The following is a 25,428-nucleotide window of genomic DNA, read 5'->3' as shown; positions in this document are numbered from 1 at the left end:
CCCTTTGCAACTTCTTCAACCGATTGCTCCTTAACAGTTTCCATAGCAACACTACCATCATTTTGTACGATATCTTGCCCAATTTTTTCCATTGTTTCCTCGCAAAACACTTCTGCAATTTCATTTTGAATTTCACACTTTTCTTCAAATTCTGGTTCATAACTTTCAATATTTTTTTCTATTGGGTCTACAGTAGCCATTTTGTTTTCAACCACTGCTTCTACTGTTAGCGTAGCATCGTTAGCTTCTCCATGGCTCTCTTGAAAGTCCTTAGTTTCGTTTGCCAAATTATCATAATGTTCGGACGTAAAATCTATTTCTGATTTGGCATTTTCTGGTTCAGTTTCTTCAACGACTACATTTCCAACTATAGCTTCCCCATCTTTATTTAGTAACTTGTCAACTGATTCTACTATTAGCGTAGCATCGTTAACATCCCCGTTGCCTCGTTGAGAATCGTTAACTTCTTTTGCGAAGTTATCATTATCTTGAAGTCCCACAATCTCCTCTTCAGACTTAAAATCTATTTCTGATTCGATATATTCCTGTTTCATTTCTTCCACGACTACATTCGGAACCATCGCGTCCCTTTCTCCATTTGCGAACTTGTCAAAAACTTTAAATTCTTGCATTTCAATGCCATTTTGTTCATCGGCGAGTCCTGTTCCTGGTTCGTTTGACATGAAAACATCTTCTTCGACTTCCTCGCCCAGTTCAACGTCCAAATCGTCTTCGCCTTCTTGTTGTATTTGTTGTTTTGTCTCCAACTCAGTACAAAAACTCACGGTAGGATCTTTGGAAATAGTTGGGACTAGTTCGGCCATTTTGAAAAGAAGCTATTTTGAAGAGTTTTCCAGTTTATGTCGAAGACTTGATTGGAAGTAGTTTAACAGGTAACTGTAGTAAATTTTGAAGATTCCTTGTTGATCTTTAGACGCAGTTAAGTTGGGAATTAAATCCAAAATTAGAATCCAAAAGTTGAAAGTTCAGAAGTTGTCCAGTCCAGTTTTTGGATGGTCAAAAAACGAAAATGTATCCAAGAAAAATATACTTTCTGTCTAAACAAAATGCTTTAAAAATCCCAAAGAAGCCACTGGTTTCAATTTTGTTTTCAGATTTAAATCAATATAACGTAGTTTACAATTGGAGAAGTTGTAGGTAAAAGTTTCTCCTTCGCTGCCACTTGCACTGCGCTACTTGTTGAATAACCTACAAGCCCAGTCAGACATCAGTAACCTGAAGTTCACTCTCCCTCTCTCTCTTTCTCCTTCTCCCTATCTCTCCACCTATTCCTCGCTTTCTCAATCTAACGCTCTCTTTCTTTCTCTATCCCTGCATCTCTCTCCTCCCTTATCCCTTGCGTCCCTCCCCCTGCTTTTCCTTTACCTCTCTCTTCTCAGTCCTCTCCTCTCTCTCTCCTCCTCTTCTCTCTCACCCAATACCTCCCTCCCTCTTCGGTCTCCTTTCTATTCCATCCCTGCATTTTCCTTCTTTCTTTTTTCTTCCCCTCTCTTCCTCTTTCCCCTTTCCTTTCTCTTTCCATTTTCATTCTCTTTCCCCCCTCTCTCCCCTCTTCCTCCTCGCTTGTTTCTCTCACCTCCTGGCCTCCACTCCTTCTCTCTCTGTCTCTCTCCCTCCCTCCCTCTCTCTCTATCTCTCTCTCTCCTTCCCTCCTTCTCCCTCTCTCTCTCTCTCTCTCTCTCTCTTTCTCAGGATTAAAAACAGGCTGATTAGCACATGACCAGTTTAAGCCTCTGCCACCCCGGGACTGGCACCAAAGAACTCCAATAATCTAAAGACTAAAACTGTTCACGCTTTAGTCAGAAAATCTAAAATAAATCAAGAATCGAAAGTTGTTTACAATGTTACAAAATAATATGGAAGAGTATATTTATAATAATAATAGAATAGACTAGAAATATTTAAAAAAGAAACATATTTGAACAACTCAGCAGCGTACATTTTCGCCCCAAAATGACTACGCAGCACCACCAAATCCTGTGTGTATCACTGATTAAGAAAATAAAATTGGAGAATGAAGTAAGTACGTCACAGTGGGCGTGTGCTGGTGGAGGTGAAAACGGAGATTGATCTGTAAAATGGTGGTTTGAAAATAAGCGATTAAAGATTGCTCAAACATGCACAAATCACTCCTTATACAAATTCAGGTGAGTAAATAGTGAGGGGAAACTACTATAACATGTCAGAGCTCTGAAAAGTTGACTTTGCAGAACGGGTCTGCTTTAATAATCATCGGCAAATGACAATAAGAATAAATTAATGTATATGATGGATAGCGTATCGTGATTTCATACAGTGTTGATGGCAGTAGGATTGACAGTAGTGAAAACAGGGGTCAAAAAGTCTATTAAAAGACATGAACCGACGCCTCTTAAGTCAATTATAGCCAGACATGCAAACAGCAGGAGTGTGGTTAGGGCAGTGTAAAGAAGCAACATATTCTGTTATAAATGTTCTATCATTCAGCACAGAATAAAAAAGTACGAATGTTTTGTGTATAGGTTTTAGTTTTCTATTTTTTTTAGGCTGTAGTCATTGGAATTACTAGTATATTTACACATTATTCAGGTTATTCTGTGTTTTGTTTGTTAAGTCAGGTTATCTTAATCCTAAAAAATAGCTATTATGGTCACCTAAAACGATTATTTTAGCCTTTTTAGAAAATACATTTTGTAAACAATCACATTTCTACCACAAGATGGCGACAAACCCATGTTACTGAACCTGCGAGTCTTTGGTGTTTGTGGGCGATGGGTTTTTATAATCTTTGAAATGACTCAGAGCTCAACGAGTATGCGGACTGCGACCTAAAACAACGTCACTCAGCTGTAGAACACTTTAACTAAGCACAAATGTGTCTATTTATAAGTGTTAAACTATGCAGACTAACGTACCTGGGGTTTGGTGGTACGAATGAGCCTAGGCCATAAACAGTGTGATACCAGCATCAGATTACTGAAGTGTTAATCTATGTTTGTTGTATCTGTCCATATTCAAATAAACAATAAAATAAAGTAGAAATTCGTATTGCTCTCTCTACAACTGGATTCTAGCCCCTCTTTGCTTTTTTATTTTTATTTTTATTTTTAATTTAGTCGTAAATAATTCTCAGTTTAAATTATAATGACCATATTTTCACCACATGATGGCAACAAACCCATGTTACGTTAGGCTACATGACTTCTATAATATTTGCATAAACTAACATTTATTTAATTATATTTTGACATTATTTTGGGCAAGATATGTTGATTACTACACATAAATCAGATATCATTTTCTCCTTTTTCCTTAGTATCGACAACACTTTTGTTTATATTATTCATTATTAAATCTGAAATAATTTTCATTTAAAACTGTAATAACCAACTTTGACCTCACGATGGCGACAGAGCAGAGTGACTTCACGCGGAGCCAATGAAGAAGCAGCGTGCCATTGACGTCACCTCCTCCTTTATCCTTTACGACAAATCTTCCTAAGATTTAGGACAAAAAATAACACAATTTAACACCTTTTCTCCTTGTAATCATGCATCGTTTTTTAGTATAGACTTTAATCTATACACTGGTGTTAAAACGTCAACCGTTCATTCTTTTGTCGGCTTTATTCAACGGCTTTTGTGTTAGCATTCAGTTTAAAGCAACGGGTAAGCTAATATATAAAGGACAGCTGGCTTCTACAGATTGGCAGAAGAGACGAGCATTTTACATTTTATTTGAACAAAACAGCATGAAATAACGCCTCAGATCGCCAAGGTAAGCACCTGAAATGATAATAAAGATGTTATTATTTGTTTATTACGGTTTGTCCGAAATGTCAAGGTGTTTTTATGTGTTATGAGATGTTTTTTTGTCATATATTGGCCATATGCCTGGTCTTGATGATTTTAAACAAGCCATTTAATCCTTGCTTTGGTTTTTATCATGATTTCCTCTTTATATGATTATTTGTTTTAACAATAATATGTCTTTGATTTATTTTTACACTCACATTTAATTAAATGTAATCCTATGTTTAATATTTTGCAAGATAACAATCCAACTAATCCAACTCTTGCAGTCCATTCATTTAATTAGTGACTGCTTACTATTACCCAGTGGTGGAAGAAGGGCTCAGTTTTGGTACTTAAGTAAAAGTAGAGATACTGGAGAGAAAAAACAACAACAACTATACAAATCTGTTTTATATGTCTATATTTGTTTAGTAAAATTGAAAATCTCAAACAATAATAAAAAATATTTCTACTTCTGTTCAAAAATGTAGTAGAGTAGAAAGTACAGATGCCTGCTCTCAAATGTAGTGAAGTAGTAGTAAAGTAGTAGTAAAGTAAAAAGTAACCACTTAAAAATGTACTCAAATAAAGTATAGATATATAAAATTTGTATACAGCGCTTTACTACTTTTACTTTATTACATTTCACCACGGCTATTACCAATTAGTCCATATCTGTTTTAGGGAGGGAGTGACTTGAACAAAAGTGAAACTTGTTATTATGTTGTCTTTGACGAATATAGCATTTTCAAAACAGGAAAAGGTTACATGGTGATCTAAATATGTTATGTGTTAGCAGTTAATACCCCATAGAAGTAAAATATTGCCTCTTTCATAACCGTATCTTCCCATCAAACTCTCTGTGAAACCATAGAAAAAAATTGGCACCAATATGGCACCAGACCAGGACTAAACCACTAAATCTGTCTCTCTTTTGTTTCAGACAAGTTTTATTTCTACATTTATTCACCATGATGCAACAGGAGAACGGCACAGATGAGGAGGCTACAGTCGATGTTCAGTTCACAGAGTTACCCAACGCTCTCATCGCCTGTAAAGTCCCAGAAGGTCTTTATGAAGAAGGAACTCTGAGGGTAAGAGCCGTTTTTATAACAGTTCATTTTAGTGTCATTTATTCACTTTTAACCAATATGCTAATCTGCTAATATTAACAAAATCTCTTTAGGAGCAGTATTCATGTACAAATAGTGTAACATTGTACTAATAAGGAGTAATAAGAAGTTTATTAATATGAATGTGTTGGTAAATTTCTAATTAGCAGCAAATAACCACTTACATGTTTGTAAATTAGCAGCTAGTAAATAAGTGCACCCTAAATTTTAAACTATTATCTTAATTTCAATGTGGTGTAACAAAACAAAACAAATGGTGTATGGGCGATTCTATAATTAGGGCTACATTTCACTTCAATAAAAAGTGAAAGTGAAGTGTTTTTTTAAAGTAAAGTAATTGCATATTTTCAAATTATTCATGTTTTTAAAGTGTTTAAATAACTATTTTGTCAACTGGGTAACGGACAATTGACTCTTCATTTTGATATGTTCTCAAAGCACCACACTTATGATACTGCATTTGTTTGAACGGTTTTGGTTGTAGTGTTTTTGGTGAAAGATTTAAAACCGGGAATTCTGAACAGTTTATTGATCCATAAGGTGGATTACTCACCATGACTGATACTTATATTCATGCATAACTTTAAAAATAAGACATTGTTGGTTATATTAGGGTGAAGGGTCTAATTTGAGTGATGCGCTCTGTCGTTTTTTATGCAGTACAACCAAATATTTAAGGAATTATCTCCCAAAAAAGAACCAGAATATTGGAGAACATATCGACATGCCACTGTCTATTATAATGATTATTATTCAGATGTTTGTTGATATCTATAGTCTAGTGTTAACACTTTGGATAAAGCAAGAAAATTTTATATATCTCTCTACAAAAACCTAAAAACAATCACAAATAAATCTCACCAATGTCAAGTGGGTAATGCTGATGTTATAATGGAGTCTATGGAAATCGTTAACCAGTTGACATTTTGTAACATTTTAGGATGTTTTGCTTATTATAAAGCTCAGAGTATCCCCGCGTTACCTTGAACTGTTGTTGCCTTTAAGCTCATTCCATTCCTGTTAACAAATCTAAAATCTGATGCAATTCTACACAAATATGTGCGTTGTCCAGTTGACGTCTGCAAAGTTTTGAGGGTGGGTACGCAATAAAGCAGAATGATTCCTGAGCAGTGGTTTTTCATAGATCGCTCCAGAGGCTGAGGTTTCATTATGGTGTTGAGTTTGTGACTTTAGAGTGAATCACTGCAGTTTTATGAAGGATTATCTGCTGCTCTGAATCGTCACTACGTAAAAACCAGCCCCTGCAGCCTATCATTAATCAATGCAGGTACCGCCTCTTCCACTGCAGTATACTGTCTATAATGAGAAAAAACTTGTATGTGTCCTCTGTCTACAGGTTAGATAGGACTGGTAACCTAGGATCAGTTGTGATTGTACCTTTTTTTATTTTTTTATGTAGGAACGCAGACTAGGCAACCTTTAAAAACACTGTAAGCCATCATTGTTGTGACATCTTTCCCCCACCAGAGGTCCCTCCTGTGCTGCTGTTTGCTGCTTACTCACTCTGCGCTGATTCCTCCTTAGTCACTCTTATTGAAGGAGCTAAAAATAGCACTGGATTTGTTTAAGTTTGGACGTCACACATCGCGATGCATCACAAGAATGTCCAATAATATCCAATGAGCAGTTTATCTCCCACTCCTACTTCAGAAAAGCTCCAACATCATGTCACTATTTAAAGAATGCTGCACTGATTAAACTTGATGTATTTAAATTATATTGTCATAAAAGTCTATCTGAAATCTTTGACCGATACGTTGCATTCACATGACATTATGACTTACAAAAGTGCCTATTCATGCTTTGCAGATGATGTCTTCAATATTCTCTGGGGGTGTGAAGCTCAGCTCAGTGGCCCCAAACACCTCATAGTATTGAACTTGTATTGTTTCAAAGCTGTTCTGTAGTTTCTTTAAACTATAAACGCAGTTACAAAACGCATCAAATCTGTTTGTGTTTAAAGGAAATGAGTTATATTTTTCAGGCGGGTATCGGCAGACACTTAAAGCCAAAAATATCGACATCGGTATCAGAACAAAAAAAAAAAAAAGCTGGATCTGTGCATCCCTTCGTCAGTTCATATTTCAGTATCATCTCAAAAGTTAATGCTCCTGGAATTGTCTACAAGGTGCACAGAATACTACTGTAGTTTGGAATGTTTTGGATTTTCTCCCAATTTTTTGAAGCACGATATATCACTACAGAGAAATATAACGATAAACGATAATATTGAAACTGCTTTATGCCACTGACACAATAACAAATAATAATAAAGCAGGATAATCCCTGGAACGATGTTTAAAATATGCAGTATAATTTTAAAGGCCTGAGCTGCAATAAATAAATCGTAAAATGAAGCAATACTTAGCCATAGAAGATACTTATTCAACCCTCTACTACTCAACTTTTATCGTATTACAACTAAAATAAAAAGAATGTCCATATTATTGCGAAGAATGAGTACACAATAGACTGTATAAAGAAGTGGACTAAGTGAGTGCCACGTCACCCTTAGCGTTCGGCTTCAGTCAAATGAAACTCATCGAGGCTTTTATTTATATATACAGTCTATGGTGTACACACGCTAAAATACTGATCTAAAAATATATCGTTCCAGTTACCATATATTGAACGATATTATTTAGAAGCGTCAGGTCATCCGGTCCTAACTCGCGCACCACACTCATATTTTTTTTAATAAAACACAAGTACATAATATCACATGTATTTTTCACTTTCTCTTAATGGTCCCTGTGCAGTGTTTAGTTTGGGAAATGGAAAAACAGCGGTGACTCATTCAAAGTGACAGAGTGATACTGAGAAACGAGAGTGTATTTATTCTCTAAACTGTGTCCGTTCTTAGTCACCACAACCCCAAAAATGACAGGAAATATCTACTTCCTACCAATGAATTTGACCCAGACCATAATAAAGATATTTAAGATGATAAGCGATCCAATCATCACAGGGCTGAGCGATTTGGGAAAAAAAATATAACATTTTTCAGACAGATTAGATTTGCGATTTGTGTTTTAATAATAGGATTCTGTTCAAAGTTCACATTTGAAACACATCCAGAAGAAAAAGATTGAAATATGAACTGACAAACTTATACAAGAATCACATTTCAGAACATGATTGTACAGATCTGAACTACAGGGTCAGCAGGTTTGTGCAGAATAAGACGAGATACTTTGTTTTTGTGGAGGAAATTATAGCACTTCAAAAACTGCTGTCTTCGTCATTAGCGTTTCGATTGCGATGAATCACATACTCGATGTAACTTACTTCCTTTGTCATTTGGTTTCGTAATCTGGTTTTCCATATATTAGATTTCTGAACCGGATTCTGTCTGTGTCCAATAACTAAACCTGCTTATTAATGGTGCATTATGTAACATTTCTAGTGGTTTGCTACCTGCTTGTCTCTATGGAGATGCTATTACTTTGCTTTGAATATTCCACAGTATCTTACATTTATTCAGTTACAGGTTATTTTAGTGTTCATAAATACATTAAAAACATGCATTCTTACTATGAGTGTGGTCGCCTCTCCATAGATCAGACGTGTAACTTTGCCTGGTGACGTCATCTGCTTGCGATAGACTATAAAGTTTAATGCCATACTGTGGAACATTCTAGCCAGGTCACCTCTCCACAGATCTCTTCTCTGACTTGACCTAGTGGCATTACCTGCTTGTCCCCAAGGAGTTTAATGTCAGACTGTGGAACATACCAGGCAAGCTATCACATCTCCATGACAACAAGCAGCTGCAAGTATGAAGTTTATTTTGACTTATGTTGTGTTGTCGATATCAACAATTGTTAAAGTTGCATTATGTAAGATTTCTGGGAGCGCGTCTGGACGTCTCCATGGAGATGTTGTTGCTTGCCTGGAATGTTCCACAGTCTGACATTAAACTCCTTGGGGACAAGCAGGTAATGCCACTAGGTCAAGTGAGAGATGAGATCTACGGAGAGGTGACCGTGCTCACAGTTGTAATACATATTTTCAGTGTATTTTTGAGCAACAAAGAAAATGTAATTGAATGAATGTAAGATAGATAGTTTAATGCCATACTGTGGAACATTCCAAAGCAATAACATCTTCAAGGAAAGTAGCAGGTGTTACATAGTGCACCTTTAAAAGACACTTATCTGCATGATTAAACCTTATTATATTTTCCATGCATTCCTCTATGTAATTGTTGTTTACCGGTTTTGCAATAGCTTCAGTTGAGTCACTACTTTTTGCCTTGTAGTTAAATGTATTCAAATCGCTGACTCGTAGTACTTGTGGTGTTGCAGTAGTGGTTGCAGTAGTGGTAGTAATAGTTGGGTGTGGTTCTGGTTTCTGGGCTGGTGATGGAAAAAACTCCCTCAGTGGAAAAAGGCCATGTAATGTTTGACTACAGTATGGAAAGTATTTGTTTGTGCAGGACTGCAGGTCAAGTGTACTTTGAGACGGGAGTATGTAGACAGGGAATCTGATACAGTAGGACTGTCGTAGTAGTAGTAGTAGTAGTAGTGGTGGTGGTATGCATAATGCTGGACAGGAGGACTGCAGATGGAAAGTAGCAGTAGATAGTCTGGTACAAATCATTTTTTCTTTTGTTAGATTAATGAATTTGTACATGGTCCTTGACAAATAAAGAAGAAAGAACGAGTGTAGAAAGAGAATCAAAAGTAGCAGTAGTAGTAGGAGCAGGTCTAAATCTGGTGCACTATTGCATTATTTCCAAATCCACACTGGGTACATTTATGGCTAGATCAGATAACCAGAATATTCAAATAATAATTCGATCTGAGAAATGTGAGCTTCAAAAACACCTGGTGACATGTGTCAGTTAATCCAGGGATTTTTAAAGGAACTGTTAGTACTTTGTCCATATATTACTTTTTCAATCTTGAATATTTTCTTGCATTTTTATCTTTACCACATTAGTTTGACCTTTTTGCATATTTTTTTTCTTGTCCAAAGTTTCCCAGGTGTGAACAATCAGACACAAATCAGATTACTCACAGCATGACATTTCAGTAATCTGATAACTCCAGAAATCAGATTATGATCACATTTCTGCCGTGAGGTAAACATGGCCGGTGACGTTATTATTTTTTCCAAACACTGCACCATCGGAATCTTTTGAACAGAACTGAACTTTGTCCTCTTTATAAATGCAAAAACAACAACAACTACTACAATTACTGCTGCTACTACAACTTGACATTTAGGCCTTTTACTTTACACAAAACAAAATTAATGTCTTTTGTCTATTTGGTAAATGAAGTACTATTGAATAACATGTATTTTTAACGTGGTCAGTAATATTTGGTGACGTCCTTTCGTGTTTACAGTGTCTACAAAAAGTCTAGATTATTATTATATAAGTCTATTTTGCAACAAATCAAATATCACATTTTCAATTCAAATGTCGGATAAAGTTTTATTATGAGATTAACAACATTACCCGAGGTCATTTCCACTGTTCTTATGGGTACTGTCCATACTAGTGTTGTCATAATAATAAAATTGCAAATTCGATTTTGATTCCAAGAAATTGACTTGATTTTGATCCTACAAAAAACACTCTTTATTTAGACAATAGAGTGTGTCCATGAGTGTATACTAGAGTATGTGGTGTTATAGCTCAAAATCATTCTAAAGATATTCAGGAAAGGTTCATTTCTGTCCTGTGAATGTGGCTTTTGTAGTATTGATACATTTTAACATGTTTTAGGCCAAAATTATATGTGTTTAATTTCATATTGTTTTAAAATTTGAAAAAAATAAATGTAGTGTATATAGTGTACGGTAGTTTTCCTAGCATCAAATAGCAGGGTTTCAAATGTCATCACAAGTTTATATTCTATACTATATTCCTATAGTATTTAAAGCAGCACTGTGTAACTTTCTGGAGGTTATGCGTCACTTGCCTTGATTAAACCATACTTCGAAACATTCTCCATAGAGATAGATATATTTTATGTTAGAGAGACAAGTAGGCATGGGACGATACTGAAATTTTGCGTGACAATTATCAAGGCCAAAATAATTGCGATTAACGATTATATCTCGGTAATGATTAAAGTTGTTATGGATATGAATAATTTAACAGAGATTATGGGTTCTGGGCCCCCTAAAACCCTGGGGCTCCACACAACAGACCCCTTTGTCCCCCCTGTTGACTCCCCTCTGGATAAGTCTTTTTTTTCTGGTGATAAAAGACGATTATCTTTGTTAGCGATTATCATGATTATAAAAAATGTCCCACGAACAATTATTGTCAACCCTTTTTATCACGATAAATGATATTATTGTTTATTGTCCAATCTCTAGAGACGAGCAGAGGGCGGGGAGTAAGAGTCAGGTTTGTGGAGATGCAAGCCCGCTCAAGTGTAACATTGCGTGATTTTCGGTGTTTTTTCAATGCAATAAAACATGCTATTATTTCATTATGTTTTTGGTTAAAAGGTTACACGGTGGAGCTTTAACAGAGAGGCGGAATGCATATAGTTAATTGGCAGGTGTTGCAGTGCCGTTGGTAAATTATAGCGAGTTCAAGGGCCTGTTATCAAGTGTAACATTTCAGTTTACGTAGTTCGGTGCTTTCTATGGTCTAAAAGGTCACGCCCCGTTTTCGCACCATTGTTCGGCTGTCTTCCAGTTCCCTTATTTTTGTTCTCATAAACTTCCCCAAAACATTGTCACATGAGAGGCTGCTGTTTGAACAAAGCAGGGAGCGCTGCTGCTGACGTCGACGGAAAACTCAAAACAACAGAAGAAGAGAAGGTCAAAGGGCGCGTGGTACAGATAGTGCAGTGTTGTTCTTTCCACCACTCGAGGCAAACTCATAAGAGGTTATTAAGTTTGTGTGAACGGAGGTAACTTCAGGGAATATATGGGATGAGTTACACATTTTTGGGTTAATGTAGGACAATTTCAGCCATGCATTTAATCAAATCAAATCGAGCTCTGGTAGTTTACAATAGACAGTGAGCACAGAGACATCTACATCCAATCCTTTTTTTAGTAAAAGCATGTGGTTTGGAGCAGACGGAAGAGTTTGGAGGAATAGTACTTTTGAATATTTGTTTGTGTTAAATGACAGTGATTGAATGAAAAGTCTGACTTGTTTATGTTAATTAATTGACTACTACTACTACTGCTACTACTGCTACTACTACTACTACTACTACTACTGCTACTACTACTACATTCATTAGGCTACTAGTACTACTAGTCCCTAATATTGGGCTTTCAGAATCAGCAGAGCTTATATTGCCATTGTGATAAAAGAATATTCTACTACTATCGGCTGCTACTACTACTACTACACTACTACTACCACCACCACCACTAGTTAGTAGTAATGGCCTAGTATATCCATCTAGTTGTATATTATTGCTGCTGCTACTTCACAATAAACTAAATATTTCACAGAAAGGAGCAGCCATTTTCCATTAAAAAAATAGTTGTTGGAATTGTTTTTCTAGGATAAAGATGGAAAAATGGATGATCCCACACAATGCTGTCAGCTTTTCCAGATGAGTCGCTCAAACAGGTTCAAACCCAATGGAAAAAATGAATCGGCTTTGATCATCGCTGAGTCAGGACGGACAACAATACTCTCCCAAATATGTAGACCGTTTTAGACATGAGAACCAGGTCGAATGTTTTGGAAAGTAGTAGATAGTAGGTAGTAAGTAGTAGTAGTACTGGAATGTTGTTGTCTAGTTGTAGTAGTTGTTGTAGTAGGTGTTGTTGTTGTAGTAGTGCCGGAATGTAGCAGCAGTAGCAGTAGTTGTAATAGTACTGGAATTTAGTAGTTGTAGTATTTGTTTTACCTTGAATGTTCCACAGTATATCATTAAAGTTACCTAACTGGATTGCATTAGATTGCAGGTGTTTGCATTGCTCATAAATACCTTGGAAAAACACGGACTCTGACTCTAAGTGGGGTCTCCTATCCACAGATCTGACCTGCAACTTGGCTTAGCGGTGTCACCTGTTTGTCACCATGGAGACATCTAAGTTTAATGCCATACAGTGGAACATTCTAGACAAAGAATTAATATCATCTCCAGTTATTTAGCATGTATTTAATCACAGGTGTTTATATTGCATAAGAAGGACCTTGAAAAATAGCGGGGTTGCCTCTCCGCTGATCTGACCGGTAACTTGGTAACTTGGCCTCTTGACCCCACGTCCTCGTCTCCATAGAGATATGCAAGTTTAAAGTCATAATGCAGAACATTATAACCAAACCGATAACATATTTAAGGAGACACACAAGACAAGCCGGTGATTGATCCCACCTCAGAAAAGTTACATGGTGTATCTTTATGTAAGAGATTATCAAATTTTTTTTAAAGTTTTTGTACAAAGAGTAAATAGTAGTAAATGCTAAACCTGCAGAATGAAACCCATAGTGACATAGTATCTGTCTGGGCTTAAAGTGAAAGTGATACGACTTTAAACAGAGAAGACAACACTATACCTCACCTGAGCCTTACCTGTGCCTCACCTGTGCCTCACCTGTGGGTATATGAGCTAATGGAAAAACAAGCTAACAGCATCACGCTAACCTGTCTAAGCTATAGGCTGTGTGGTGCATGCGGTCTGCTTATAATTAGCACATTTAGCGCGCTACGTTAGCTAAAACAAACAGCTTAGCACTAATATTTTCCACTCAGAGCGCTTCATTTTTTCCATTGCACTTGACTATCTTGACATGAGGAGACTATAATTATCACAACTAATGTTAAAACAACAAAAATGGGTTTTGTCAAGTTACAGGTTAGATTTGTGGAGAGGTGAGCCCGCACACAATAGTTATTCATGTTTTTTGGGCTATTTTTGAGCAATAACACCAGTAATGAAATAAATCAAAGATAGATGAGTTTAATGTCATACTGTGGAACATTCCAGGCAAAGAAATAACATCTCCATGGAGACAGGTAATTTAGACCCTCCACAGGAAAAGTTACATCGCACACCTTTAAGTTCTGTTATGACTAAAACTAAATGCCAGCAAAACGAATGTGTCATTTTATCTAACGATGTTAATTAAATATTGGGGCAGATATATTTTAAAATCTAAAATGAAATGAATTGTGTTCTACGTGGACTCTTCAAATACATTTTTTAAAATTAATTAATTATTTTATTTTTATGTATTTATTTACACTTTTTTTAACATGTAAATTCAAATTACAAGGGCTACTACATTGTTTTATCATTACTGCTACTACTGCTACTAGGCTACTGATATTCCCAAAATTAGTACTTCTACTCCTATTGCTACTTCTAATACTGCTACTGCTGTGACTACTGCAAATTGTACTACTATAACTATTCTGCTACTACCACCACTTCTACTGACTGGTCAAACTATTAATAAAATCCTACAAATGACTTATAGATCTCAGAATGTGGTTTTTCCATTGTTAAATTAGTACAACGTTATTTTTACTACATGAAACTGTGACAAGCGCTTGAAGTAAAGGTCAATGTTACCACGGCGATGTAACTTCCCTGTTTAAGAGCAGGACAATAAAACTCCTTTGTCCAGTGGAAAGAATGTGACCATAAACATACCAAAGACACAACATGCAGTCTTATCATTTTACATGGAAGACACAGGGAGACTAAAACAGGTCTAGACCAGGACTAAACCAGGACTAAAGCAGGATTAAACGAGGACTAAACTAGGACTAAACCAGGACTAAACCAGGACTCTGGGACTAAAGCAGGTCTAAACTATGTCAGGATTATACCAGGGACTGAACCTGGACTGAACCTGGACTGAACCTGGACTGAACCTGGACTGAACCTGGACTGAACCTGGACTGAACCTGGACTCTGACACTAAAGAAGGTCTACACTATAAACCAGGATTACACAAGGGACTAAATCCAGGACTAAACCAGGTCTGAACCAGGATTAATTTAAACTATAAAACAGCTTCAAGTTATAGATTGGGTCTAAACATGGACTAACTAAAGCATGTCCAAATCATGTAACTGAGCCAGGACTAAACAAGGTCTCATTAGGGCCTGGTTTCAGGACAAATCCAAGGTCTAAACCAGGACTTGACCATTTGTCCAATGGAAACTATTCAACTGTCCTGACCCCACATACCAACGACAGAACATATTTATAATTTTTACATTTAAAACATGGAAAAAATGTCCCAGAATGTGCTTTATGGATAATATGTAGCGATGGTGCGTTTGTGTGCGCTAGGAAAACTGAACTCTGTGGAAAGTATGCGGTTTGATAACAGCCTTTTATGAGGTATTAATAGCAGAGAGCTCAGAGCGGTGGAAAAACAAGCACCTGTGCAATATGCTCCAGGCTGGGGACAAGAGATGAGGGTAAACCAGGACTAGACTGGGACTAGATCAGGTCTAAACCAGGACTGACCCAGGACTAGATCAGAACTGAACCAGGACTAGACCGGGAACTCAACCAGGACTAGATTAGGGACTGAACTAGGACTGATACAGGGCTAGACCAGGAGTGAACCAGGACTTAATGAGGACTAGACCAGGACTGAACCAGGACTAGACCAGAGACAGCAGGACTACAACTGAACTGGGACTAGATCAGGTAGGTCTAAACCAGGACTAAACCAGGGCTGAACCTGGGCTGAACAAGGATAGAATCAGGACTTCAGGACTAAACCAGGTACTAAACGAGGGGTTAAACCAGGACTATACCAGGATTATTCCAGGACTATACCAGGACTGAAACCAGGACTAAAGCTGGATCAGGTGCTAAACCAGGACTAAACCTGAAATAAATTAGCGACTAAACTAAAGTAGGTCTGAATAGTCCTGGCAGTTAGCAGTTTGAGAACTGAAACTAGACCATATCTGGACTAAACTAGACTTTTGTGGGTTGGGGGAGAAGAAGTGACATAGCAGAAACAACACACAACAGGGCCAGATAGAAGTGTGACAAAACCAGGACAAATCAGGACGAATCTGGGACAACACCAGGACTTCATAACTAATTAAATGCATAAATAGTTTGAGTCATTTTAATTGTCATCCTGATTGTCTTGTGCTTGTCAAATGTTCTTGTGAATTGAGATGTTTAATACATTTTGGGGTTTAGCAGTCCATTACCAACTGAACTCCCTAATAGGGCCTGGTTTAGTTCAGAATTTAGCCATAACAATTCAACAATTTTTCCAGGTTTGATGTAGTTAAGTTTTGGTTTTTGTTTTGTAAAATGTAAAAAAGCATCATTACATATTCAGTCAATCAGTTTGCAGCTTTGAATGTACTCTGCAAATCACAATATCTGCAGTTATTCAGATAAATATTTTGTGATTAACGACATGTCCCTGAATCGTTAGTTTAGACCTCTGCAAACATGTTCTGAAATGCCTGGGATTCTTGGATTAGTTCAGCGGTTCAGATTTCAGTCTTTTCCCTCTACCTTTGGCTGGTTTAAAATGTACCCTGTGAACTGTCAAACGCAATCACAAAATGTGTCAAGAAATCCAGCGAGTTTGACATCGTTTCATATTTGTTCAGTGTTTCCAGAGCCAGTTTTTGTCTTTCATGAACCTATATTTTGTCCATTGGAGCATATTCACATCTTTACTAATTTTAGACCACGTTTTCCACATCTCCTCAAGTCTTCACACTACAGCAATGCACCATTCCTCTCTCTCTCCTTATCTCTCCCTCCTTATCTCTCCCCCCGTTTCCCCTCCCCCTCTATCTCATTCTTTATTTCTCTCACCCTTTGTCTCTCCCTTTCTCTCCTCTCTCCCTTGCGCTCCTCTTTCCCTCTCTCCTTTCTCCCCCTTCTCTCCTTTCCTCTTCCTCCCTCCTTCCCTCTCTCGCTGTCTCCTTGGCTTTCCTCTTCCCCCTTCTCCCTCCCATTTCTCCCCTTCTCCCTCTTTCTCTCAATTGCTCTCCCCCATTATCCCCTCCTTTTCTGCCATCTCTTTTTCTCTCTCCTCTCGCCTTTGCTCTAATTTCTTCTTTTATCCCCCTCTGTCTATCCCCCCTCTCTCTATTTCGATCGCTCCCTTGTTCTCCTTTCTCCTCTCTCCTCATCCCTCTCTCTTTCTCTCTCTCTCCCTTTCTCTCACCCATGCTTTATCTTTCTCCTCTTGCCTTTGTCTCTCCCTCTTTGTCAAACCTCCCTCCTCTCTCTCTCTCTTGCTCTCCTCTTCTCTCTTCCCCTCACTCTCTCTTCCTTCTCTTTGTCTCACCCTTGCTCCCCCCCTCGTTTGCTCTCCTTTCACCTCCTCTCTTTCTCTCTCTCCCTCCCTCATTCCTTCTCTCCTTCCCCTCCCCCCTTCTCGCTCTCTATCTCTTGCTCTCCTCTTCTTTTTCTCTCTCTCTTCCTTGCTCTCCTCTTTTCTCTCTCCCTCCTCTTTCCCTTGCTCTCCTCTTCCTTCTCTCTCTCTTTCCCCCTCTCCCTCCTATCTCTCTCCCCCTTGCTCTCCTTTATGTCTCTCTCTCTCCCTCCTCTATCCCTTTCCCTTGCTTTCCTCTTCCCCTCTGGCTCTTTCTGTTTCTCTCCCTCTCTCCTTCCTCGCGCTTCCTTCCTCATTCCTCCCCCCCCTTCTCTGTGTCCCTTGCTCTCCTCTTCTCCCTCCTCATTCCCTCTCCCTCGCTCTTCTCTTCCCCTCTCTCTTCTCTCCTCTCCCTCCCTCCTTTCCCCCTCTCTCTTCTCTCCTCTCCCTCCCTCCTCCCCCCCCTCTCTCCTCTCCTCTCCCTCGCTCTTCCCTTCCCCTCTCTCACTCCTCTCCTCTCCCTCGCTCCTTCCCCTCCCTCCCTGCTCCTGATTGGTTGCTCCTGTATGAATGGAGAGAACAGCAGACAGGATACAGACAGGGGCAGGTCTTGTGCGTCATTGCTGCCTCTCGCACATTTAAAACCACACTGCGCCGCAAAGAAGAAGGAGAGAAAGAAGGAGAGAAAGAAGGAGCGAGGGAGACATCCGAAGACGCATTTTCTTGTCTTGTTCCAGAAAATTCCTCTGGATTTCTCCAATATTTTACCTTACAAGAACAATAAAGCATTTTGGATTGATTAACCTGAAAAACGGACCAAGTCTCACCTTCAAATCTGGGTCAGCAAGAATCAAGTTTGTTTTTTCAAGAAATTCTGGAAAATTCATTCATATTTTTGACTGCTGCAAACTACATTTTGTACAAGATTTGAAGAAGCTACTGCAAAAAACTTGGACTACATTGCCATAGTTGAAATTCATTTTAACCTTGGATTTTAGGTTGGTAATATTACTGATTGTGGCTTTATTTCTTCACAATATCATTTTGCAAACACTGTATGCTGTTTGTCCTTTGATTAACGTTCTCTATGCAAATCAGGTATCTACGCTAATTAGCCAAAATTTTTTTATCGCAGTTTAGAGTTTTTGTGCAATAATTTTGACAAACTACCTTTTGTTAACTTCATTATCGTCCTGGAAACCTTGAAATCTGCTGAGAAATTGCATGTTTTTGAATTGCTATAGAAACTGCATTTATTTTTGAATCACTTAAGGCAAAAAAAATTCTGGAAAATCTTGAAGAAAACTACTTGAATCTTAAAAAGGACTAAATACTTCAAGAAATGCACAATTTATGAACCAGTATTTTGAATTTTGAATAGCGTTTTTTTTGACCCACTTTCTATTCATCCTGGGGAAGACTACGCTGTTCCACTCTCCCCGCCTCCCCCCTTCCTCAAATCCACCATCGTCTTCATCGCTTTCTTCCTCATTGAAACCCAATTCTTCATCCCTCTCTCTGAAGTGGAGGAGGTTTAGGCTGCCCGCACCGCTAGCCATGCACATCAAGAGCTCCAAGTGTAACCGGTTCTGCCTGGTCGCCTCGGTAACCAACCAGGAAGTGTTCAACCACCCGGACTCACAGGTGAGGGCTAGACAGGTGGACAGATGAATCATTATTACAAGATCATATTGGATTGAAATAGCTGTTCAGGAAAATAAAGCTGAAAAATACAACATTGATATTAAAGCTTCATTGCGTAACTTTTTTGATTGAGGGTCTGCCATTTGCGTGTTTTTGTTTCTTTTGTCTTGAATGTTCCAAAATATAACATGTTGCATTTATTCAGTTACGTGTGTTTTAATTGGTCAACCATACCTTAAAAACATCCATTCTTTCTCCGATTGGGGCCACCTCTCCGCAGATCTGACCTGCAACTTGGCCCTGGTCTCCGTGGAGATAGCTACGTTTAATTCCATACTAAGAAGCATTTCAGTCAAAGCAATGCAAATACAAATCATAGCACTACTTTTGACTAACATCGTAAACATTATTATAAAAGTATAGGCAAACTTACTTTAATTTTTTGGCGACATCTAGTGGCCAAACTGGGGATTGCAATAAACCAGCTGCTCATCCCCTCATGAACAGCTGGTTTATGTTTGAATCTATACTTTTTTGCCTATTTATTCAATGACAGTACACTTGTTTTATAAGGTACAGTATTTTTGGGCCGATATTTCAGCAGTATTTATATATTCAGCTTTTAGTAAAGATTAGTAAATCCCACAAATGTATGGTAAGTTATATTAAAATGATAAGAAAACGTACTGAGGTGGTAAATTTTCAATATTTGACCGTCCATAAACTGCATTGTTGTCATTTGACGCTATTGTCTTGTAGTGTCACAGTAAACTTTCGTGTATATTTGAGCAAAATCTGTCTTGCTCCATCACAGATCTATTGTGTGAGCTTATAAACTCACTGCGGTGAATAATTAGGATGGTCTGAATGCATAAGGTGAGTGAGGGATAACTAAAAATCAGATACAGCGCCTTTACGTCTTTGCGACATAACTGATATTTTCATGTCCCTGATTGGCCTCGTTCTTTTGTATCAGGAAATTGCAGTTTGGTGTCTCTATAATAACTCCACTACACAGTCATTGCCCCCATTGTGAGTCCAGGGCTCGCTGATTTTGTTGCGCTAAACGTTTACTCAAATAACGACCCTCACAAAGAACAGAGGAGTCACTGGCACCAAGTCCGATTGCTTGTTGTATAGAGCTAGAATACGCCTGGGAATTCACTGGGCAACAATAGACTTTGTTAGTGCTGTCACCATGCTAAAATGTCAAACTCAATACTTTTGATACTAAGGAATAGACTCGATACTTGATACTCAGTACCTTTTATATTGTGTAATCCTCAGGGTCCATGTAAGTTCATAGTGGTCCATGGGCGTATACTAGTCTATGTGTCTTATACTTGTTCTCATGCAGCTCAAGATCATTCTAAAACTATTCAGGAAAGACTCATTTCTATCCCGTAAATGTGGCTTTTTTTAGTATCAATACCTGCTCAAATAAGTATCTAGTTTCGATACTAGTTTAAGTATCGAATAGTGTCTAAGATGAAAAGGTATGGAATAAAATCATTATTACTATAAATGTCATGTTTCGGGTACAAGTTAAAAATTGTAAGTGGAAAGTTGAACTGAAGTATTTGGGGATAGAAGTACTGGTTTTAACATTGTAGGAGTAGTAGTGGTACTGCTACCATTACTATTACAATATAAACTGCCATTTCTGCTACTACTACTACTACTATTACTGCTACTACTACTGCTACTACTTCTGCTACTGCTACTACTCCTACTACAGCCACAAATATTATAAATACTACACACTGTAGGTTTGGTGGCGACATCTAATGGCCAGAGGGGATACTGATACTACTACTACTACTACTACTACTACTACTACTACTACTACTACTACTACTACTACTACTACTACTACTACTACTACTACTACTACTACTATTGCTACTGCTTTCTTTCTACTACTGCCACCTACACTGCAAACTACTACTACTTCTACAACTCTACTATTACTGCTACCATAGGGTCTAATACTACTACTACTTCTATTCTGTTCGTAGTTTAGTTTTGGTTAAAAAAGTTGCTATCCTACTATCATGTTCTTTCTGCTACTACCACTTATACTGCATATACACCATATATATATACTACTACCACTACTTCTAGATTGTGGTTTAGCCTTGGTCCATCAGTCGCTACCCAGAACTGCAATAGTGGGATACTAATACGACCACTACCACTACTACTACTACTACTACTACCACTATTACAAGTACTTATATTACTTCATATTTTTCAATAATATAAAAACTACCTACCACTAACCCATTTTAATTTACATCGTCTTATCTCGTCACACGTTTAAATTGACTTGTATAGAGTCCGTTGCCGTGTACTTCCTGCTCCGGCTGTAATTAGCTTCATAAAGAAATTGTGCGTTAAAATGGAGGTCGTGCTGTGTGATGTCAGTAGTGGGACAGATATAGCATCATTTAATTCAAGCTATTTATACCAGTTTTCCTCCTCTGCCGCCTCTGCCTCTCCGCCATCAGTATTTTTAGACAAAAGCCAGATTAAATGAACAAGAGAAGAGGAAATTGCGATTTTGTATGCAGGGTACAATACCATCTATGTAAGAGTAATTGTTTATTCAAATGAGTGTTTTGGCCCCGGTCCCCGAGAGCTGCTCAGGTCTAAACTGTCTGATTTCGGGCGGATAGACCAGAATGTGGGTTTGTAGGTCATAGTTTTTGTCAGTACCGCGGGGAAAGTACTTCAGCTTTGGTTGAGTCCTGTATCAGTGGTGCTGGTGCTGTTACAGGCGAAATAAACTTAAAATTAATGTTATATGTGTCGAGCCAGGAGCCTGATCGTGACTGTAGTATCTGATTTATGTGTATAATTACTTGGTTATAAAGTTGTTTGAGTTGGAACATTGACTTTGGAAAAACTAGCATTGATGTTGCCAGTTCTGTTGTAACAAACACTCAGGCAGATGACGGAATGATTGATACTTTTACGTAGTTACAGAGCAATAAAATAGAATCTACTGCTACTGAGCAACAAACTCCATTGTGCATAAAGCTGACGACTGTACGCTGTAACACACTTTTTTCATACATCCTGTGCAGCTCATTCACACCTCGGGCTCCTTCAAAGAACCACTCTACTGTCGCTGCTAATTATTGTCTTGCTGCCAACCCCTAAAATTTAAAATGTGAACTCTGAACAGAATCCTGTCATTAAAACATCATAATAAAAATGGTTTATCTGATGACTTTTATTACTCTTCTAAGTATATTCTGTCTCCTTGTGTGCTGCAGGCCAGTTTCGAGTCGTTGTTCCGATCGTTCGACCCGGAGGTGCAGTTCCAGTATTTCAAATCCTTTCGCAGAGTTCGGATCAGTTTCAGCGACGCCCTGGCTGCAGCAGAGGCTCGGCTCAGGCTTCACAAGAGCGACTTCAACGGCAAAGAGATGAGGCTCTACTTCGCACAGGTACAAACACAAACGATGCAATTAATATTATCATTTTAGTTATTGGCATGTCAAATGATGATAGATATATATACTTAATTAGAGAGGTAGCATAGTATTTTTTAAGGCTGTTCATTTATCAACTTGTTTTGTTATTGAAATAGAAAAATAAGAGACCTACTTTAAAGGTGCACACTGAAACTTTTCTGATGGTATGTTCCACAGTATGGCATCAAACTTTTTTTTTTATTCCTTGGAAACACTCTCCCATTCACACACACACTCATACACCAGTGTACACAGACACAAGGGGCGAGGTGGGTTGAGTGTCTTGCCCAAGGACACAACAACAGCATTCATCTGTGGAAACTGGAATTGCACCACCAACCGCCATATTGAGAGCGGGATTCCAACTGCCAACCTTCAAGTGACCACACCAGGCCATATCTGAGAAAAGGCTCAAAGGCTTGAAGAAAGAATGCGTGTTTTTTTTTTTTTTGAGCAATAAAAACACAAGGAATTAAATAAATCCAAGATACATAGTTTAATGCCATACAGGGGGACATTTCATAAACGGAAATCTCCATGAGGTCAAATAGGCAAACCAGAGTGAAGCGTTTGTTATTTGTGGTTTAAACATTGTCCCATCTTTTTCGTCTCTTCAGTCGGTCCACATTGGGAGTCCGCGCCTGGAGCCTCCTAAACCAGACAAGCAGTTCCTGATCTCTCCCCCGGCCTCTCCTCCTGTCGGCTGGGAACAGTCTCACGACGCTACACCTGTCATCAACTACGACCTGCTTTGTGCCATCTCCAAACTAGGACCAGGTAAAACCAATACTATGCTACCTTTTTAGGGCTGGAAGATTCAATAGCACATTACGAGGGTGACTTTTCTGGTGATACACTGTGGCAAAAATATTGGGTTTTATTCTGTGTAAAAGCTGCTAACTAGATAATATGCTAGTTCACATTTCAGCCTTATGTGTTGAAAATAATTAATTGCCTTGCTCAATGGCACAACAGTATTTTCTTTGCTTGTAGTGGGGCTTGAACTGACAACATATTAATAAATTATTTAATATTGAAAATTACACACTATTCTCTAAGTAAAGAGTGTTTTTTATTATCAACGTAGCATCGGATCATTGTCGAGTATCGAGTCTATTCCTTAGTATCAAAAACGAGTTTGAAATTTCAGTATCACGACAAAGTTTGAGAGCTGGTTTAACCCCCTTCGCCTCCGTTTTGTTTTTCAGGTGAGAAATACGAGCTGCACACGGCCACGCCCACCACCCCGAGCGTCGTCGTGCACGTGTGTGACGACGGCCATGACGACAGCTCCGCCCCCGATGACTCTGACCATGACGACAGGCCACACCCACCTCCACGCCCCAAAATCGTCCAAACGCGACGCCCCGATTTCACCAACCAGTGACCGAAAAGTCTGTTCTCATCAAAATTCAAAATGATGAGATTTAGTCAGCTTCATCCTGATTGTTGGAGAATTGTAAAGCTTGGATTTGATTGGTCGAGAGCGGCACATGCTCCGAAAGAATACAGGAAGTGGTGAAGGGGGGACTTTAAAATGGCCGCTCAAAAAACAGGTGAAGCTTAAGTGCATCCCGAAAGTTTGTTAGTTTGATGAAAGAAAAATACGTAGTGTCCAATTCTGCTTTTTATGGACATTTCAAAAACATGATTTGTCATAAAATGTTAATTTGCAGTTTTGGAAAAAGAGAGATTTGCATTTCTTCTGTGTAAAAGTTGGGATATTTAAAGTTATTGAGAGGTATAGGTAAAAACAATAGTGGAGTATCAGGAAATAGGTCACGCTTTTCCAAATATTGCTCCTCTTTTGTTAAAAATACTTTGATTATAGCTTGATTTTTGCGTTTATTTATGATTTTCTTTATAATAATACTTAATGTACATTGCCATTGCATTGTCAATTTACAATGTATTTCTTTGAGTGCTGTTTCTTGTACTGTTTTAACATATTAATTTAATGCATAACTCACTCCTTTTTACTTATAAATCTGAGTTTTGTAACTTGTATTTTTTATTTCAGTAAACTTGGTATTCAACTTTGGAAAAATAAAAAAATATATATGATTAAATAATTACAAGTAACATTACTTTTTCTTTATTTAAAAAAAACTAATTTCTGTGATAATTGTGGCTGAAATTTAATCTAAAAAAGTTAATTACCTAATACAGTGCAAATATATGATACAGTTCATCAGATTTTAATTTCATAATTTTGATTTTTGGTATTTAACAGTTTCTATATTTTTGTTCACAATTATAACTGTGTATTTAGGGCAATCAGCTGTTTTATTTTCAAACTAGAAAATTGCACAAATATTGCACATTACATTGTTATAACCATCTTGTCCAGGTCTAACTGTAATTCATAACTTTTAAAATCACAAAAATGAAAAAGTTGTGGTAAAAAAAAAAATATTGTACAGAAAAAATGCCATTTAGGAATTTCAATTTTGTTTGTACTGGACAAAAACTGTTATCCCATGTGTTTAGAGTGCAATGGAACGTTACGGTATGTTTTAGAGAGATTTTAAGATGGCAGATTTGTCAATAATTGTCCTTTTTTTTCATACAATCACATGTAAAATTGTGAATTATCTTGTTGTGACCGCCAATGCTGTATTTCCAAGGACTGTTTGATATCTGGTTACATTAAAATGCATTTAATAGGTTTATTTCATGCTTTTTATAATGGCAGTAGTTGTTTTTGAATGTAGACAAATGATACTGTGGATTATGCTAAAAATAATACAAACGTTGGTTGTTTGGTTGAACTAAAATACTTGAAGTGTTGTTTCACAAAATGGCTGTTACAAAATGTACTGGGAATGGTTTAACATGCTCACACAAATATTAAAATGTATTCATAGATTTTTGGTTCTCTTGTTTCATTTATTTGTCTTTAATAAACAAATTGCGTTGTTCTACAAACTGAAACAAACTAAACCATTTGGGATTTTTAACTTTCTGTTGTTAGTATCAGATTCACATTATACTTTTTCTTGTTTCTTGTTTATTATTATGATTTGAACATCTGTTTGTTGCACTGCTTCTGATATGATTTCGTTTTTAATTTTTGTGGTGTATGATCTTTA

At 37.7% G+C, this 25,428-nt stretch overlaps 1 protein-coding gene across 2 annotated transcripts; it reads left to right on the top strand.

Annotated features, from left to right (window-relative positions):
* The first annotated feature begins 3,437 nt into the window (after window positions 1–3,437).
* LOC117380610 (calcipressin-1-like) lies at window positions 3,438–25,204 on the top strand. Of its 2 annotated transcripts, XM_033977446.2 has the most exons (5): window positions 3,438–3,777; window positions 4,738–4,888; window positions 22,136–22,309; window positions 22,954–23,113; window positions 23,545–25,204. In XM_033977446.2, the coding sequence occupies exons 2-5, from the start codon at window positions 4,766–4,768 to the stop codon at window positions 23,721–23,723; spliced, it is 636 nt and encodes a 211-aa protein (XP_033833337.1). In that variant the 5' UTR covers window positions 3,438–3,777; window positions 4,738–4,765; the 3' UTR covers window positions 23,724–25,204. The 2 variants fall into 2 exon arrangements, with proteins under 2 accessions (XP_033833337.1, XP_033833344.1); XM_033977453.2 differs by lacking the exons at window positions 3,438–3,777; window positions 4,738–4,888 and adding an exon at window positions 17,868–18,854.
* Window positions 25,205–25,428: the final 224 nt, after the last annotated feature.

This window comes from Periophthalmus magnuspinnatus, chromosome 2 (assembly GCF_009829125.3).
Source record: "Periophthalmus magnuspinnatus isolate fPerMag1 chromosome 2, fPerMag1.2.pri, whole genome shotgun sequence".
Taxonomy (NCBI): Eukaryota; Metazoa; Chordata; class Actinopteri; order Gobiiformes; family Gobiidae; genus Periophthalmus; species Periophthalmus magnuspinnatus.
Note: the sequence above shows the minus strand (reverse complement) of the source record. Positions and strands in the feature narration are given on the sequence as shown.

Coding starts and splice junctions, on each gene's coding strand:
- LOC117380610 (XM_033977446.2), top strand. CDS start 4,766: ATGATGCAACAGGAGAACGGCACAGATGAGGAGGCTACAGTCGATGTT. Junction 22,310..22,953: donor TGAGGCTCTACTTCGCACAG/GTACAAACACAA, acceptor TCGTCTCTTCAG/TCGGTCCACATTGGGAGTCC. Junction 23,114..23,544: donor CATCTCCAAACTAGGACCAG/GTAAAACCAATA, acceptor TTTGTTTTTCAG/GTGAGAAATACGAGCTGCAC.